We start from the raw sequence: 16352 nt of genomic DNA on the forward strand, positions 1-16352 counted from the left end.
GTAGAGGAAGAACAGATATTGACCCTTTAACAGGGCCCCACATCGCACTTAACCACTAGCTAACCCTAAAGCTGCAGCGTCAGCGTTAGCCACTGCATGTTGTAGCGCTGCTGAGGCTGTTCTCCTTCCGGTTGCCTGTAGTGTCCCTCCTGATTCTAGTCTTGGCCCTTATGAAAAGTCAACCATTCAGGTAAAATTCCATCCTGTTTTTTCAGCTTGATGGCCATTCATCAGATTTTTGTCCTGTTATCCCTATTATGTTCTTCAAAGATGCTGCTGGACATACTGAGTGAATTGTTTTTGTTACACATTTCCAGAATCTGTGGCATTTTGCTTGTGGATGAGAGGGAAACAGGTGGGGAATTTAAGTGTTTACTCAGTATTATTTATTGAGCAGGAAAGTGGGGCAAAAGAAAGTTCAGATGGCAAGTCAATGGCTAATATTGCGTCCAATTTCACCTCCTTGTTCAGCACCATGTCACTCCATTTAAAACTGGCACACTTCTGTTCCATGTAACTCAGTAGCACACAACATACTGAAATCTTACTGTCTCTCAAAGGAATCACTTGAGAAATGACTTTTCAGTGAGACTTTTTACTTTTGCTTGGTCTTAGGCTCGAACTGCTGGGAAATGGCCAGTCAAGTGGTATGCACCAGAGTGTATAAATTTCCGAAAATTTTCGAGCAAGGCTGATGTCTGGAGTTTTGGTATTACTATGTGGGAAGCATTGACATATGGACAAAAGCCATATAAGGTAAACATTGTTTGTGTGTTCATGTGGGTAAACGTGAATATAGCCACTTCACCTCAGGTCATGTTCGGTGCAGTTAAATGCTTTTCCCATAGAATGACTTTTCAAGATTAGTACAACTTGCTCAAACACAATTATGTTTATCTAACTGTCTGACTAGAAAGTAATTATCTAAATTTAATTCTCAGTCGAAGAAAATCTATTTAGATCTCAAAGCATCGCTCTTTATGCACATTATCAGATCATTTCATAAGCTTACAGGTGACTGTGACTACTTATGTACGAATTTTTGTTAAATTTACCTTTAGTTGTTGCATTTTTTAAAGAAAATGTTCATTTAACTTTCTTTCCGTTACCACCCATGCCACAACCATACACCCCTACCTTTTATCTTTTAGTTCCATTAATTAGCGTATATTATTTGTCTGTCTGGTGATAACCCTTCCCGGAACACATGTCATATAGCGTGCTCTTTTATCCCATGGGCCTTTTTGTTATTTAAAGGAACCATCAGGATTTTTTTTTCATATAAGCTTGAGAATTATAAGGCTAAGAAAACATCATCAAACTCATCAATTCTCATGCTATCCATTAGACGCAGGGTACAATCACACATGTCACTTTCACCAGTCTTATGGAGACAGAACAATATAGAATAAAATGAAATAGAGGCCAATTTCAGAAAATAAAACTACTGTGAAATTTCCCCTATCTCCTTAAGACAATTTCTAGGTGACAATGTTAGTTGCTGCATTTCTAAGCATTGTATCCCTTATTCCCATTCAAAATCGTCCAGGATTGGAAAAGACCATTTCTATCCATCAAATGATCTTGTAACGGTCTTCCTCCTCCTTTCTCTTTCCCTATTTTCAGGCAGAAAAGATAAGTTGAATAGGCACAGGAGTAGACCATTCAAGCCTGTTACACCTCCTATGTCATTTAGTACAATCATGGCTGACCCAACACGTCAATATCTTTTACCCACACTATTTCTATACCCCTTTAAAGCATTGATAAAGTTTTATCAACTTCTATTTTAAAAATATTCAAAGTCTTTAGCTTCTACAACTCTCTGGGGTACAGACTTTCAAAGACTCATCACTCTCTGAGTAAAAACATTTCTCCACATCTCGATCCTAATTATTTTTAAATTATATCCCCAGTTCTAGGTTCCCAAACAGGGAATACATGTTCCCTGCATCTGCTGTGTCAGTTCCTTTAATAGTTTTGTAGGTTTCAATTAGACCACCTTGTCAAAGCTCTAGAGAATAGACGCCCATTTTATCCAATCTTTCTTCATTAGTCTGTCATGCCATCACAAATCTGGTGTACCTTTGTTGCACTCCCTCTTTGGCAGTAGTATGTTTCCTGAGATAAGGAAACCAAAACTGCACACAGTCTTTCAGGTGTGGCCTAATCAATGTCCTATACCATTGAAGGAAGACTTCACTACTCCTGAACACAAATCCTCTCACAATAAAAGCTAACATTCTGTTAGACTTCCTAATTACTTGCTGCATCCTTGTGTTAGCCTTCAGCGTCTTATTGACAGGGACAACCAAGTCCCTTGACACACCTACACTTTCTAACCTCTCACCATTTAAGAAATACTCTACAAATCTGTTCTTCCTAGGCCAACAGCAAACAAGTTACATTTCATGATTTCTGAAGAAGGGTCTCAACCCGAAACGTCAGCTTTCCTGCTCCTCTGATGCTGCTTGGCCTGCTGTGTTCATCCAGCTCTACACCTTGTTATCTCTACATTTCATGAGGGAATGCTTCCGGGCATGCACATTTTTTATCCATTTTTCAGTCATGCAATGTGAGCATTGCTGACACTGACTTAATGTAAAAATCTCATATTATCAACTTTTTCTAGGTCAGCCATTTTGTTTCTGATCTGATGCTAGTTCACCAGGTTGAGCAGGTTACATTCATTCTGGCTGCCACCTCCTGCAAGGCTTGCCTTGTAAGTCTTTTTGTGTAGGTTGCCCTGCTGTTCATGCAGGGTAGCTCCTTTCCCTACATTTTTTTATCGACTGCACCATAATACATTATCAAATCAGATGTGTATGAGTGAAAAAGCATAACCTTGGGCCACTCTTCACTGCAGCCCCTCTGCTCCCCCATTGTTATAGAATGGGTAAATTAAGCTAACCAATTAATGGCTGCTGCAGAAGTCTAAATATTCCTAAACTATTTCGGGTGGACGGAAGCTCACATGAACTATATAATATAGACTTAGAATAGAATAGAATTGCAATTACATAGTGCCTATCATGAATAATGGACATCTCAAGGGTCACTAAAGCCGATGAAGTACTTTTGAAGTGAAGTCACTGTTGTAACATCTGATCAAAAACATTGGGGAGATTAAATGAGCAAGGAAGCCCATCGTTGAGAAACATTTGGAATGTACTGTAAATGTCCTGGTTAAGTAAATACATCAGTTTTCAACCTTTTAAGTCATCTCTGCATACAGTAAATGTGAATTTTTTTTTTGCAGAAAATGAAAGGTCCAGAAGTTGTTAGTTTTATTGAACAAGGAGGTCGATTGGACCGTCCTCCTGAGTGCCCAGATGAAATGCATCAACTGATGCAAAAGTGTTGGACTTACAAGTAAGTTTGAATAGGTTTCTAGATTTTCATCTCCAGGTTAATAAGCGAATGATAGTTGAATAAATCTCTCAGAACTGGTATTCAGTATTTAATCAACAGCACAATTTACATAGGGTAGTATTAAATGAGTTACATTTTACGAGAGAAAAGTTCTGGTACATATATGATTTTTTTTCATTAATGTAAAATTCTTATATTATCAACTTTCTCAGTTGGCCATTCTGTTTCTGATGTGATGCAGGTTCTTGTGCAGGCAAGACTTGCTGCATTAACCTTTTTGTGAATACTAGCCTGATGTTCAATGCAAGGCAGCTCCTTCCTTCTTATGAGCTGTAGCAGTCCAGGCGCATAGGATACTCCAAATCCTCTTTACATCAGAACATGCAAAATACAACACGAGCTGTTTATTAACTCAACATTGCTCTTTGTGTATTTCGCAGAAGTGTTAAACTATAACAGAATGTAATCTTGATTTCACTGGCCAGAGGTATCAGCAATAAATCTCTTTAGTGTTAAGTATGAGATACAGAAGTTGCAAATTGCACAACAAAGCTATCACCTTCTGTTCATCTACAGATGAAATTAATGCTGTACTTCTCATTGTAATAAAAGTATTCAGGGATTCCAATTTCTTACTAAATTAAGCAGAATTTGGAGCCTGAAGAACAATGCTATTAGAAGACAATTGAGGCAGTGTCATGAAACACAATGTTATCTCTTAGACTTTGAACTCATCCATAACCATGGAAAGGCTAGACAGAAAAGGCTATTCCTTCAACCTTATATAACTTGTTATATCATCTTGATCCTATTCAGGTCTTGACCTAGCTTTTCAAAACAACATTTACATTCCTACAAAAGTAATTATTTCTATGCACACATGCAGGTTACAGTTACACGTTTTTCATGTTTCACATCCAAATGAGGTGTTAGTAAATGTGTGACAATGGAGTATGTTGGTGTGGAATGTGCCTTATCTCTAATATGTGGCTAAATGCATACATACATTCAAGAATCACATGACAGCGCTGCTTTTGACTATATGCGTCTCTTGATAATTATTTTTAGAGGTGGTTTTGTGGTAGCAGAAGTGCTAAACTTCTAATATTTTAAGAAGTCTTTATAAAATAGTTTTTAATAAAGTATGTTAAATTCTTTGTCAAATCTTATAATGTACAATAATTTGCTCAATTATCAAATATTCTTCTATTTGTCTGGATACAGTACAAAATAACAGTCAATGCAGAAATTAGTTTCTCAATAAATCTGTTGCACTTGGCACAATCATCTATACTAGCTCAAACAGGAAACTTCACAATCTTTAGTAACTGGACTAACTTATCTGCTTTGACTATTAATACCAATCAAAGACGTAAGTGAAATGTTAGTTGAAAATCCAAAGTGTATTTCTTTAAAATACCCAGCTGTTAGGATACCATTGATAAATGTGTTCTGTTTTTCTTGAGTTATTAATAATCAATGGCTTAGTTCCATTCATTCCAAATCATTGATATATTCCACATAAGCATTTTCATCATATGTTTTCTGGTCACATTTTAGAATCGTGTAGGAATGGTAGATAGGAATGATCTCAGTCATGTCTCATGAAGGTAGAGAGGATTTGACTTGCCATATATGAGCATGTGGTTTAAAATAATACCAATAACACGAGTTAAACTCTCATTCAAGTTGGGGTAGACTTTGAACTTGCCTCCTTGCCTTATCCATTGAGTGAGAGGCAATGGCAAACCACCACTGACAAAACAATTGAGGAAGCAGCTCCGCATAAACACCAGCAGATAACAGCCAAGAGTCTTTCTTCAGGCAGAGAATTATAAAGATTTACCATTTGGTGGCCAAGTGCTTCTTTTTATGGTGATGGAAAATAATAGAGCATGAGTTACCCTGGAATAATTTTACACACATATGGCATCATTGGTGAGCTACAACAGGAGGTCCACAACCTGTTATGTTTGGCTATGAATGGAAAGAGAGATCATGTAGAATGGCCTAGGTGCTGAGCTGTGTCCTACCTCTTGGAGCTCATTGATAGTTTAATGCTAAGGGGCAGAATTCATTGTGAAATTGTGAAGGCATGAATATTTAGAGATTGTGTTGCTCAGTGAATTCTGAAAAGCCTGAAAGTGAAATATGTTTTTGATATAGAGTACTGTCCTCACTCATGTGAAATAAGGCCTTAACAAATTCTTTGTTCAAACCAACTGCATTAAGATTATTAAATCAAGATGCCTTAGGCAATTTGATTGAAAATTGATTTTTTAACGTTTGTATTTATATTTGACAATCTTTCTCTTTTTAGTAGTTTTATTTAAATTATCGTACTCAACTTCTCTCTACATTATGGCTATTTCCTGTTATAATTAAACATGAAGCAAACAAACTGTGAGGATGAAATTCTGAAAATGCTTAAACAAAAACATCTTGCATTTACATATTGCTTTTCACAATCATTGGCCACCTCAAAACATTTAACAGCTAATTAAATATTTTTGAGGAAATGCAATGCTGAAGAATGCAGATCAGTTAGAGAACACAAGAAACTATGCTTTTATGAAAGACCACATTCATTTGTACCCATCTTCACTGTCGTTGCTTCACCACAGAGTAGAATCATAGAATAGAATCCCTACAGTGTGGAGCAGGCCATTTGGCCCATCGAGTCCACACTGACCCTCCAAATAGCATCCCGTCCAAGCACGTCCAGTCCCACTCCCCTACCCTATCTCTGTAACCCTGCACTTCCCATGGCTAATCCACCTAACCTGCATATCGCTGGATAGTATGAAAAATTTTGCATCTAACCTGCACGTTTTTGAACTGTGGGAGGAAAACGGATCAGCTGGAGGAAACCCACGCAGAATGGGGAGAATGTGCAAACTCCACACAGACAGTCACCCGAAGCCATCTTCTACAAGTTAACTTGAATGTTCAATGTCTGGGTAGCGGTCAAAATGCTTTCATGCCTACACTATTCAAAAGCTAACGATGAATAAGTGGTGGTTTGCTGACAAATGATGCTAACCTTTTAAATCATGGCTTCTATCTTTTCAAAGAACATATGGACCTAAAAAGGGTAGGGTTTTTCTTCCTTGTGGAAGAATGGCAGTGCTGGAGCCTTCTATATACCCTTCCAACCGAGTCATATTCTCCTGGTCAGAGATAGCTAACCACATAAAGGTAATATTTCTGGATGAGAATTTGAAAGAGACACAAAGAAATGATCCATGTCGTTGTCCTGAATCTCCTTGCATGTAGGAGCTTCAGAGCAACATGTCATATCTGGTCATTCGGCTTGTCAAAATTACACTTTCTACATGTCCACAGTGCTATTGTTGGGCACCACAACATTTGTGTTGTGCTGCTTTGCCACAATAAAAGGTTATTTATTAGGGGGCAATTGTGTGCTGTGGTTTGAACAGATTCTTCCTGAAATGCTACAGTTTGTGCCATGCAAACAAGACCCAATAGCAATATGTAAAATGAATACATTCACCTTCATTTTTCTTCTGCTGCCAGAACTAAGGAATAAACGTTAACCAATTTCATACGAAACAATTTTTATTAGCATTATCTGCAACAGGCATATTGAAGGTAAACAGAGACTGCAAGGATGTTTTGAAAGGATATCACCTGAAGCGCAATTTTTTAACAGCTGGGACCCACATGAGATGGGGCAATTTGTATTTAACAGCAACCACTGTTCAAAATGTATAGAATATTTCAATAAAGCTTTTAGAGAAATTGGAGTTTGACAGTGAAAATATTCTTTAAAAACTTCTGTGAATCCTTAAGTCTACAGACAATGCCAGGCTTTAAATCTGAGGCTGATGGGCTGTATATAAGGGCGAAAGAAGCTATAGGCATCCTGTGTTCACAAAGATTGACGTTTAATTTTTCTTCTCGCAGTTAAAGTCGTGGTTGATGTAAACAACAAATAACTGACCAAATTCCAGAATGATTAATGCTTTGCCTGTTGAGGTTGACAAGGAGGATGGTCAAGAGAGCTTTTTGTTTTAGGAGCTGGCATTTATGGAATAGAACTTTAGTCTCTCTAGAGGCAAATTCTTGTTCAGAAAAAAATATTGTTCAGTTCAGGTGGGTGATTGTTACTGAGATAAAGAGGAAGTTCTTCCCAGGGAGGGTGGTGATTCTTTGGCATTTTCTAGCCTGGAGAGCTGTGCAGGCTCGGATATTGAGCTTATTCTTTCACAGATGGACAGATTTCAAGATAGATAAACATATAAATTGGGAGCAGAATTGGCCATTTAGGAATGAAATAGGATGGATCACTGGCACTAACCTAGGCACAGGATATGATAACAGATCAACTCCACCCTAAAAATGTTCAATGATCACTGCTTCTACCACTTTCTGAAGCAGAAAGTTCTAAATTGAACAACACATTGAGAGAAGAAAAACCCTCATCTTATTCCTGAAAGGGCAGCTCCCACACCTGGATTAACACATAAAATTTCCACATCCATCTTGTCAAGACCATTCAGTATCTTATAGACTTCATTCAAATCACCCTTTTTTCTTCTAAACTCCAGTGGAAACAAACCCAGTCTGTCCAATCCTTCCTCATAAGACAACGCTTTCATTCAGATATCAATCTAGTAAGCCTCCTTTGAACTGCCTCCAATACATTTGCATCCTTAAGTAAGCAGACCAAAACTGTAAACAGTGTTCAAGATGGTAAAGCTATCAAGAGACATTGGGATAATGTGAGAGAATGACTTTGAGATGAATAGTCTGTCATGATCTAGTTGAATGCTGGAGCAGGCTTTCGGGAATGAATATCATAGCTGCTATTTCCTTTGTTTCCTCATTTCCTTGGGAAGGTTTTACCTCAGCTGTCAATTCAGGAAATATTTTCATATGATTGCCCCCATTGTGGCTTGTACTTATGAGAAAACAGACTAGGACATAAGTTTTGTTTCTATAATTTGATGTGCTGCACCTTGCAGGCAACAGGAGAAGATACATTGTGATAATCTTTGTGACTTCCTGACTCAGGCTTCGCTCAAAATGGTAGTCTAGTACATTGAGGCCAGAAAACAGAACCCATTGAAGTTTAGGCAACCCTTTCAGGGCAGTTTACACTTCACAAGAAATGCTCAAGCCAAGCTGAACTGGTTATGCCACAGGGGCCTCCCTGATCTTGGAATTGCTATGCATTACATTTTTCTTATTCATTCATGACATTTGGATGTTGTTGGCTGAGTTAATATTTATTGTCCATCCCTAATTGCCCCTTGAGAAGGTGGAGGAGAACTGCCTTATTGAACTGCTGCCATTCATTTGCCTTTGGGAATGCTATTACAGAGATAGTTCCAGGATTTCGACCCAGCAGTACTGAGGGAAAAGTGATATATTTCGAAGTGAAGGTAATGAGTGGCTTGGAGTGGAACTTGTATGTTGCGATTTTCCAATGTATTGTTGCCCTTGTCCTTACGGATGGTGATGCTTGTCTGTTTGGAACCTTGGGGAATTTTTGCAGTGTATCCTGTAGATGGTACATACTGCTGTTACTGAGGATTGGTAGGAGAAGGAGTGGGTGTTTGTGGATGTGATGCCAATAAGGTGGGATGCTTTGTTTTGAATGGTGTCAAGCTTCTTGAGTGTTGTAGGAGCTGCACTCATCCAGGCAAGTGGGAGTATCCTATCACAATCCTGGCTTGTGCTTGTCCTTGGTCGACAAACTTTGGGGACTCAGAAGGTGAGTTGCTTGCTACAGAAGTCCTAGCCACCAACCAGCTCTCATAGCCATTGTATTTATATGGCTGGTCCGGTATAGTTCTGGTCAATGGTAACCCCCAGGATACTGATTGTGTGGGATTCAGTGATGATAATTCCAATGAATGTCAAGGGGCAATGGTTAGATTCTTGTTGGATATGGCTATTGCTTGACATTTTTGTGGAGTGAATGTTGCTTGCAACTTGTCAGTCAAGAACTAGATGTTGTCCAGATCTTGATGCATTTGAACACAGATTACTTCAGTATTTGAGGAGTCATGAATGGTGCTGAACTTTGTGCAATTATCAGCGAACTCCCGACTTCTGACCTTATGAAGAAGGAAAGTCATTGAAGCAGCTGAAGATGGTGGGGCCTAGGATACTACCCTGAGGAACTCCTGCAGAAATGTTATGGAGTTGAGGTGGCTGACATCCAACAACCACAATCACCTTCCTTTGCAGCAGACTATTAGCCAGTGAATTAATTTATGTGTCTAGTAGATTCGTCTGTGTCCCTTCTTGAACAACAAGACCCCTCCATCCCTACCCCATCACACCACGTCTGAATCGCCAAGTCAACAGGTAATAGATTGAGAACCACAACCTGTTGGCCCCGTCACCAACAGCTTTCTGCTACTGCCACTTCCACCTGACGTGTACCACAAATTACCCAGTGGCTGAATGAAACAATGAGTGAGTAAGGGTGATGAGATTTCAGGATCATTTTGTCATATAGCTTGGACACAATGAAAAACTGTCCCTAGGTAAGCAATGGTTGCATAACTGCTTAAAATACAATCTACATCATTTGAGTTCCCAACTAGGCCTTGTAATATTCTTTATGGACCCGACAAAAGATGTGGAAAAACTACAAGCCTTTTGCTTGATGGAGGTTGGCTTCATGTTTTCTCCTGTGGGGTGGCACTGTGGCACAGCAGTTAGCACTGCTGCCTCACAGCACCAGGGACCCAGGTTCAATTCCACCCTCAGGTGACTGTCTGTGTGGAGTTTGCACATTCCCCCTGTAGCATTCAGAGATGTGGAACTTAGGTGGGCTATAGGGGGATGGGTCAGCATGAACTTGTTGGGCTGAAGGACCTGTTTCCACACTGTAGGGATTTTATGCTTCTATAGCTAATCAGATGTCAGTATATCTTTTTCAAGGATGTGAAATTTCTATTCCCTTATTGATTCCCAGCTTTGGAATATTGAAGTGCATATCAGTATATTGTATTGTAAATGTAAAATCAACTATTTATGTTGCACTATGTTTGGTTTTACAGATGTGAAGATCGACCTGGGTTTGAAGAAGTTGAGAGCACAATGCGTAGTTACTATTATCAGATAACACAGAAGGTATCAGCAGATGACAAAACTCAATAAAATAACCAGGACTTTATGATATTAAATAAGAATTGACATTCCCGACATGTTGCTGTTTTTGTTATCCTTGAGAGTTCTGGTAGGCAGTAGCTATGAAAGCTTCAAGTAACTATAAACCTGGAGTTTTAGCATAATTTTTGTTAATCATTTGATATAACTTCAAACAAATTGTTTTGCTTTTTAAATAGTTGATCTACTTTTACCCTTTTAGAAACTGAGATGATGAGCATCTGCTAATGTGATGTTTTTGAAGTTCGCATTATTCAGGATGTTTGCCTGGTTGTTCCAAAGCAATACTGCAAAATATAACAATTTAACAAGTTACAATTATGATGTGTTGGACTGATAAACTTATTTGACAATGTTGTATTATATTAAATTTGAAATCGTACAAATGTATGATGGACAAGATCAAAACTTATAATTTGTCCTGTTACTGAATAGTATACGTAGTTTCTGACGATGAAATGTTCCTAACTTTTAAGAACAATATTTTCACTCAGAATTAAAAAAGGAGTGTTAAAATCATTGAAAAGAAAATGGTGAATTTGAACCATAATAAGAGTGTCCTTTCCAACAATTCTTGTCAGAAAGAGTAACGATATACTTTTGGCAGTTTCACATCTTGGGAAGGAAATCTGTGAATAACAAAGACAAGCAGATTGTTACCAACAGGTGAAATGCCAACACCAAAATATTGGCTTCAACCAGACAGTAAACTGCCAACTAGGCCAGATTATTACACACTCTGTACACTTTGCAGAAGGAAGGAAAGTTTCCAGGGATTCAGCTTCAACTTATATTTCAATAGCCCCTCTCCTCAGCTGCTAACTGCGAAATGCTGCTGGTGGAGGCCAAGGTGTTTTCCTGTGTTATGACCAAGACAGGAAGAATGCACTATCTCTAGTCCTACAAGTCCACAAACCTCAACATAAATTTGTTTTAACCAGATCCCGATATGGCCAGTTGTGCTCTTTCTCAATTAGAGAAAATATCTCTGTATTAAAACGATCCATCAACCAGTATCTTGCATAGATCAATCAGGTAACATCATATTTTTGATTAATTTTGAAATAAAACATGTTCCACAAATATGCAGACTTGTTTCACACGCAGCTTGTAATATGACAATATAAATGCTTACCTCTCTAACAAACTCAGAATGTACACAGAAGTACACACAGAGTTGGCAAACAGAAATGAAAATCAGAATTAGGAAGCTTGTTGAACCTATTCCTCTTTTTGAACCATAGAATCCCTACAGTGTGGAAACAGGCCCTTAGGCCCAACAAGTCCACACTGACCCTCAGAGCATCACACCCAGACCCACCTAATCTACACACCCCTGAACACTAGGGACAATTTAGCACAGCCAATCCACCTAGCCTGGATTATGGGAGGAAACCAGAGCACCTGGAGGAAACCCACACAGACATGTGGAGAATGTGCAAACTCCACACAATCTGCCATCTGAGGGTGGAATCAAACCTGGGTCCCTGAGCCAACGTGCCATCCCTTTTGACATGTCTATAGTTGATCAAACACATTGATGACTTTTAATCTCTGCAGGCTCACTTTAAAATGAAACACTCTCCAATTCATCTTAGTTCTTGTAGGTAAAGTATACATTTTGGGATGTTCAGGTAGCTGTCAGTCTGACATTCTGGTGAAAAGGATAGATGTCACTGAACATGTGTTTGTCACTGAGGACCTTTGTAGACACAGTCATTCAGGAAATATCAACAAATCTTTCAGTGACTTTGCAAGTGAAAGCAGCTGGACCAGGGCTCCGGGTACCACACTGGACCCACAGCAAGGATGCGTTTCCAGAAAAAAAGATAGCTGAGCTGCGATTTTTTTTTTCTTTAAGTATGCCTTTCTCTAACTATTGTGAACAATATCGAAAGCAGAAACTGGAACCCAGGCAAACCCAGGCAGCTGGTCTCCAGTAAACAAGCAGTTTGCATAAAACGTTCGATGACCAGCAAATGCCTTTTCAAAAACAACTGAGTATCTTTCACTGATTTAAAAAAAATCCAGATATCCAAAGTCCTTTAAACTTGAATATTTGTAAATGTAAATGTTTATAACACTTGGGTCAGCCAACAACTTCAACCAGAATTCAAGAGGCAAAACGTCCTGGGAGTCTACAAAGGAAATAAATAATTGTCAAATCTTTAATGAAGTCTGTTGATTGATCCTTCCTTCGGGTACACCTCTAGAAGTACCATGTGTTATGACTATGACACAAATCCCGCTAAGGCTTCTAAACTACCAGTTCTAATTGGCCAGCAGCTCTTGGGGATAGACAGGGTGGTCATTCTGGTGGCAACAAACTTATTGCCTGCTACTGATCAAATAGACCTATGTCCATTGACTGGTGAAATGGAGTCCCTATACTTCAGCCAATGTTGGGCCCATCAGTGAGATATCTACTACCAGGACTAAATTAATATTGACATCTCTTTTATTCACAATACCACCTATATATGTGATTTGTTTGATCGTGGACTTTGACATAGAGCTCTCTGGAAGAAAAAGCTTAAAACAGAACAAGGCATTGCAGTTCATCATAAAAACAAAATTGTAGTGACGACAGTAAAGTTTTGGTACAATTCACAATAACATGTGGGGAACACCTAATGCAGATATTGCAAGAACTGCACTATGGGAGATAGCACTGATCACTCAAGAGGCCATTCTTTAATAAAAGTATAGGTGCTAGCTGAATAACAGGAGTTGTAAATCAATCTAATTTCCTGGTTTCTTTGTACCAAGTTACAGCCACAGGCCTGCTGTGCCCCTCAGTTTTTCATAGAAATTGTTATGGAACCTAAGAAATATGGCACAACCACCTGAGCTGCTGTGGTTCAAGAAAGAGGCTCACCCCCAACTTCTAAAGGCCGATTAAGCACAGGCAATGAATTCTGGCCAAGCTAGTATTGCCCATGTCCCGTGAATGAATGTAAAAAAAGCCTAAGTTGCATTCATCCAGACTCCTTGAACAAGTAATGAATATCCATTGTGAACATTCGTTATGCTTTGTACACATTCTCTAAATATGTCAAAACTGCAAGGAGGTGATAACAGTGAGCACATACTCCTTGTTTGTTACAGACCTTTTTCAATTGGACTAACAGCCAGAGATTCAGCAATATTCTTCTAATCACTATCCACCCAGTATTTATCTTCCTTAGAAAATGTTGTGGTGTGTCACATAATGGAAGTATCGGTGATCATGTCTGAACAATGGACGCTACCATGTACGTCATTGGCATTAAAAATTCACAGAACCTCCTGTCTACTCCTGCTGAAAATCAGTCAAGATCACAACAGAATCATGTAAACAGAATCACGAGTAGGAACTGCTGGATCTTAGCCTACATTAAGGGATAGGGCGTGTCAATAGAGTTTATTTCAGGCTTCAGGGCTTCATGAAGATAGAATCTTGATAGTCTCAAGAATTGGCATACAGCCTACCCCAAAGACTGCTAGGCAGGATGGGAGAGGGTGGTGAAGGTACATATTCAAGTGACAGACATTATCCCAAGACCCAACAGCAGTCGCAGCCACACTGGTGCATGTGCCCAAAACCCAAACAGCATCATGGGGACCAGGTCAGCTCTGGGGGCCAGCTTGACAAGGGAGGAGAGATGCACTAATTTCTTAAATAGTAGAAATGGACGTAACTGAGCAGGAGAAATCATGATCAGAGAATCAGCCTGGAGTTCCCAAAAATCTCTGTTGAATACAAAGGTAGGACTATGCGATCCATTAGCCTTGGAACTGAAATTAAAACACAAAAGATGGGCACCAAGAATTTCCATTCCTATGACAAGCCATTTTGTGTCCTTTTCGTCACTGCATGAACCCAAAAGCAACAATGAGAAAATTAGCAATGAATACTTTTTGGTGGGATTCATCAAGAGAAATGTTGATGAGGACACCGCAAAACATTCCTCCTTGTCTGTATGTACAGTAGTGCTAAGGGGTTTTCTAAATTCTGCTGAGCATGGAGCTGGAGATCTGATTTAATGCCTCATCTGAAAGCGCAGTGGCAACATTGCAGCACATTCCTAGTGGAACACTGAAATGTCAGCCTGCATGAAGACCAAGAATGGATCTTAACCCAATGTCCCTTTCAATCTGAAGTGAATGAGCCAAGCTGACAGCAAATACAGTAATAGAGAAACAAAAAGGTAAGGAACAGGAACAAAAACAAAGTTGCTGGAAAAGCCCAGCAGGTCTGGCAGCATCTGTGAAGGAAAAAACAGTTAACATTTCGGGTCCGGTGACCCTTCCTCAGAACTCAGAACACAGTTCTGAGGAAGGGTCACCAGACCCGAAACGTTAACTCTGCTTTTTCCTTCACAAATGCTACCAGACCTGATGAGCTTTTCCAGCAACTTTGTTTTTGTTCCTGATTTACAGCAGTCGCAGTTCTTTTGGTTTTTTTTAAGTTAAGGAACAGCTTTTATTAGCACCTTTCACATCTTTAGGAAGTTTCAATGCCATTCCCACCCAGTACAATTAGTATTGTTGTTTGGGTAAACCTGGGAACCAACTTACATACAGCAATGTTTCACAAATAGCAAGTGAACAACTGAACAAGTAACTGGGTAGGTCTTCACAAAGACCTTGATGTGACAGTAACTGAATTTTTAAAGGCACACACAGACAGAATTCCAAGCAAGTTTCTGAAAAGAGAATGAAATTTATTGTACTTAACCTAGTCTAAACAAGAGATTGCAGATGTTTGTAATGCTGACATAACCAAAGTAAAACTTAGCTCATAAAAACCAAAAGAACTGCGGATGCTGTAACTTAGGAACAAAAACAGAAGTTGCTGGAAAAGCTCAGCAGGTCTGGCAGCAACTGTGGAGAAAAAAATCAGAGTTAACGTTTCAGATCCGGTGGCCTGAGGAAGGGTCACTGGACCCGAAACATTAACTCTGATTTTTTCTTCACAGATGCTGCCAGGTCTGCTGAGCTTTTCCAGAAACTTCTGTTTTTGTTTGAAACCTTAGTAAGGTTGCTTGTGGGTCTCTAGGCTTAAGGATCCTTCATTCAAATGTACTCCATGCCTGACCAAATGATGTAGATCAAGAAAGGAAAAAATCTAGCATATTCCCCTCTTTGCAACACACCTGCCACCATTACTTACCTCTAATCTTGGGCTTGTAGTTATTGTAATGAGGTCAGCCAGTTATTGATATAATAAATTCCTTGTGTGGAGCTGTTAATCTAGTCCAATCAAAGAGCCCTGGCTGACATATAAAATTTGAATGGATCCCTACCCTCCCCATCACTTTTTTTCACGTAAGCATTGTTTGTTCTGAGCTTTGCTTATTAGTGGTTCACTGACTACCTGGGCATTTTTCCTGTGATGGAAATGTCTAATAAAGTTATGTTTTACTTTGTGTTTTTATTGATTTCTGCACTTACACACACAGCATGGTTGCTTTGGGGAAAATAAGCACTCCTGGTGTATGGCAGTAGTGTAGGGGTATATATACAAAAAAAAAGGTTGAGTGTATCCCTACCCTCCCCTTCACTTTTTCTTTCATGTGAGCATTGCCCCTGCCAGGGCTCTGCTAGTCACAGGACACATGGGTGTTATTCCTGGTGGTGAAATATTAATAAAGTTATGTGCACAACTGGTGTTTTCACTGTGTCTTGCACCTACACACACTCAATACAGGTGCTGGGCAAAATAAGCACTACTATTGTATGGCAGTAGTGCAGAGGTTTGAAACTTTAAAAAAAAGTAAAGGTTGAGGGTCAGGGGCACTGACACTCTGGTGCCTGACTCCATATGAGGCAATGTTATAATCAAGGGC

The 16352-nt window shown here is 39.2% G+C and overlaps 1 protein-coding gene across 2 annotated transcripts in view; it reads left to right on the forward strand.

The window, feature by feature from the left end:
• The window catches only part of LOC109915343 (tyrosine-protein kinase ZAP-70), an 85211-nt gene extending 74372 nt beyond the window's left edge, over positions 1 to 10839 (forward strand). For both annotated transcript variants that reach the window (XM_020514953.2, XM_048614149.1), the window contains 3 exons: positions 616 to 756; positions 3260 to 3372; positions 10413 to 10839. In XM_020514953.2, the coding sequence (XP_020370542.1) occupies positions 616 to 756; positions 3260 to 3372; positions 10413 to 10512 (354 nt within the window). In that variant the 3' untranslated portion in view covers positions 10513 to 10839. The remainder of the gene's footprint in view (positions 1 to 615; positions 757 to 3259; positions 3373 to 10412) is intronic.
• The last annotated feature ends 5513 nt before the right edge of the window (positions 10840 to 16352 follow it).

Source organism: Rhincodon typus, chromosome 29, assembly GCF_021869965.1.
Source record: "Rhincodon typus isolate 14 chromosome 29, sRhiTyp1.1, whole genome shotgun sequence".
Classification (NCBI taxonomy): Eukaryota; Metazoa; Chordata; class Chondrichthyes; order Orectolobiformes; family Rhincodontidae; genus Rhincodon; species Rhincodon typus.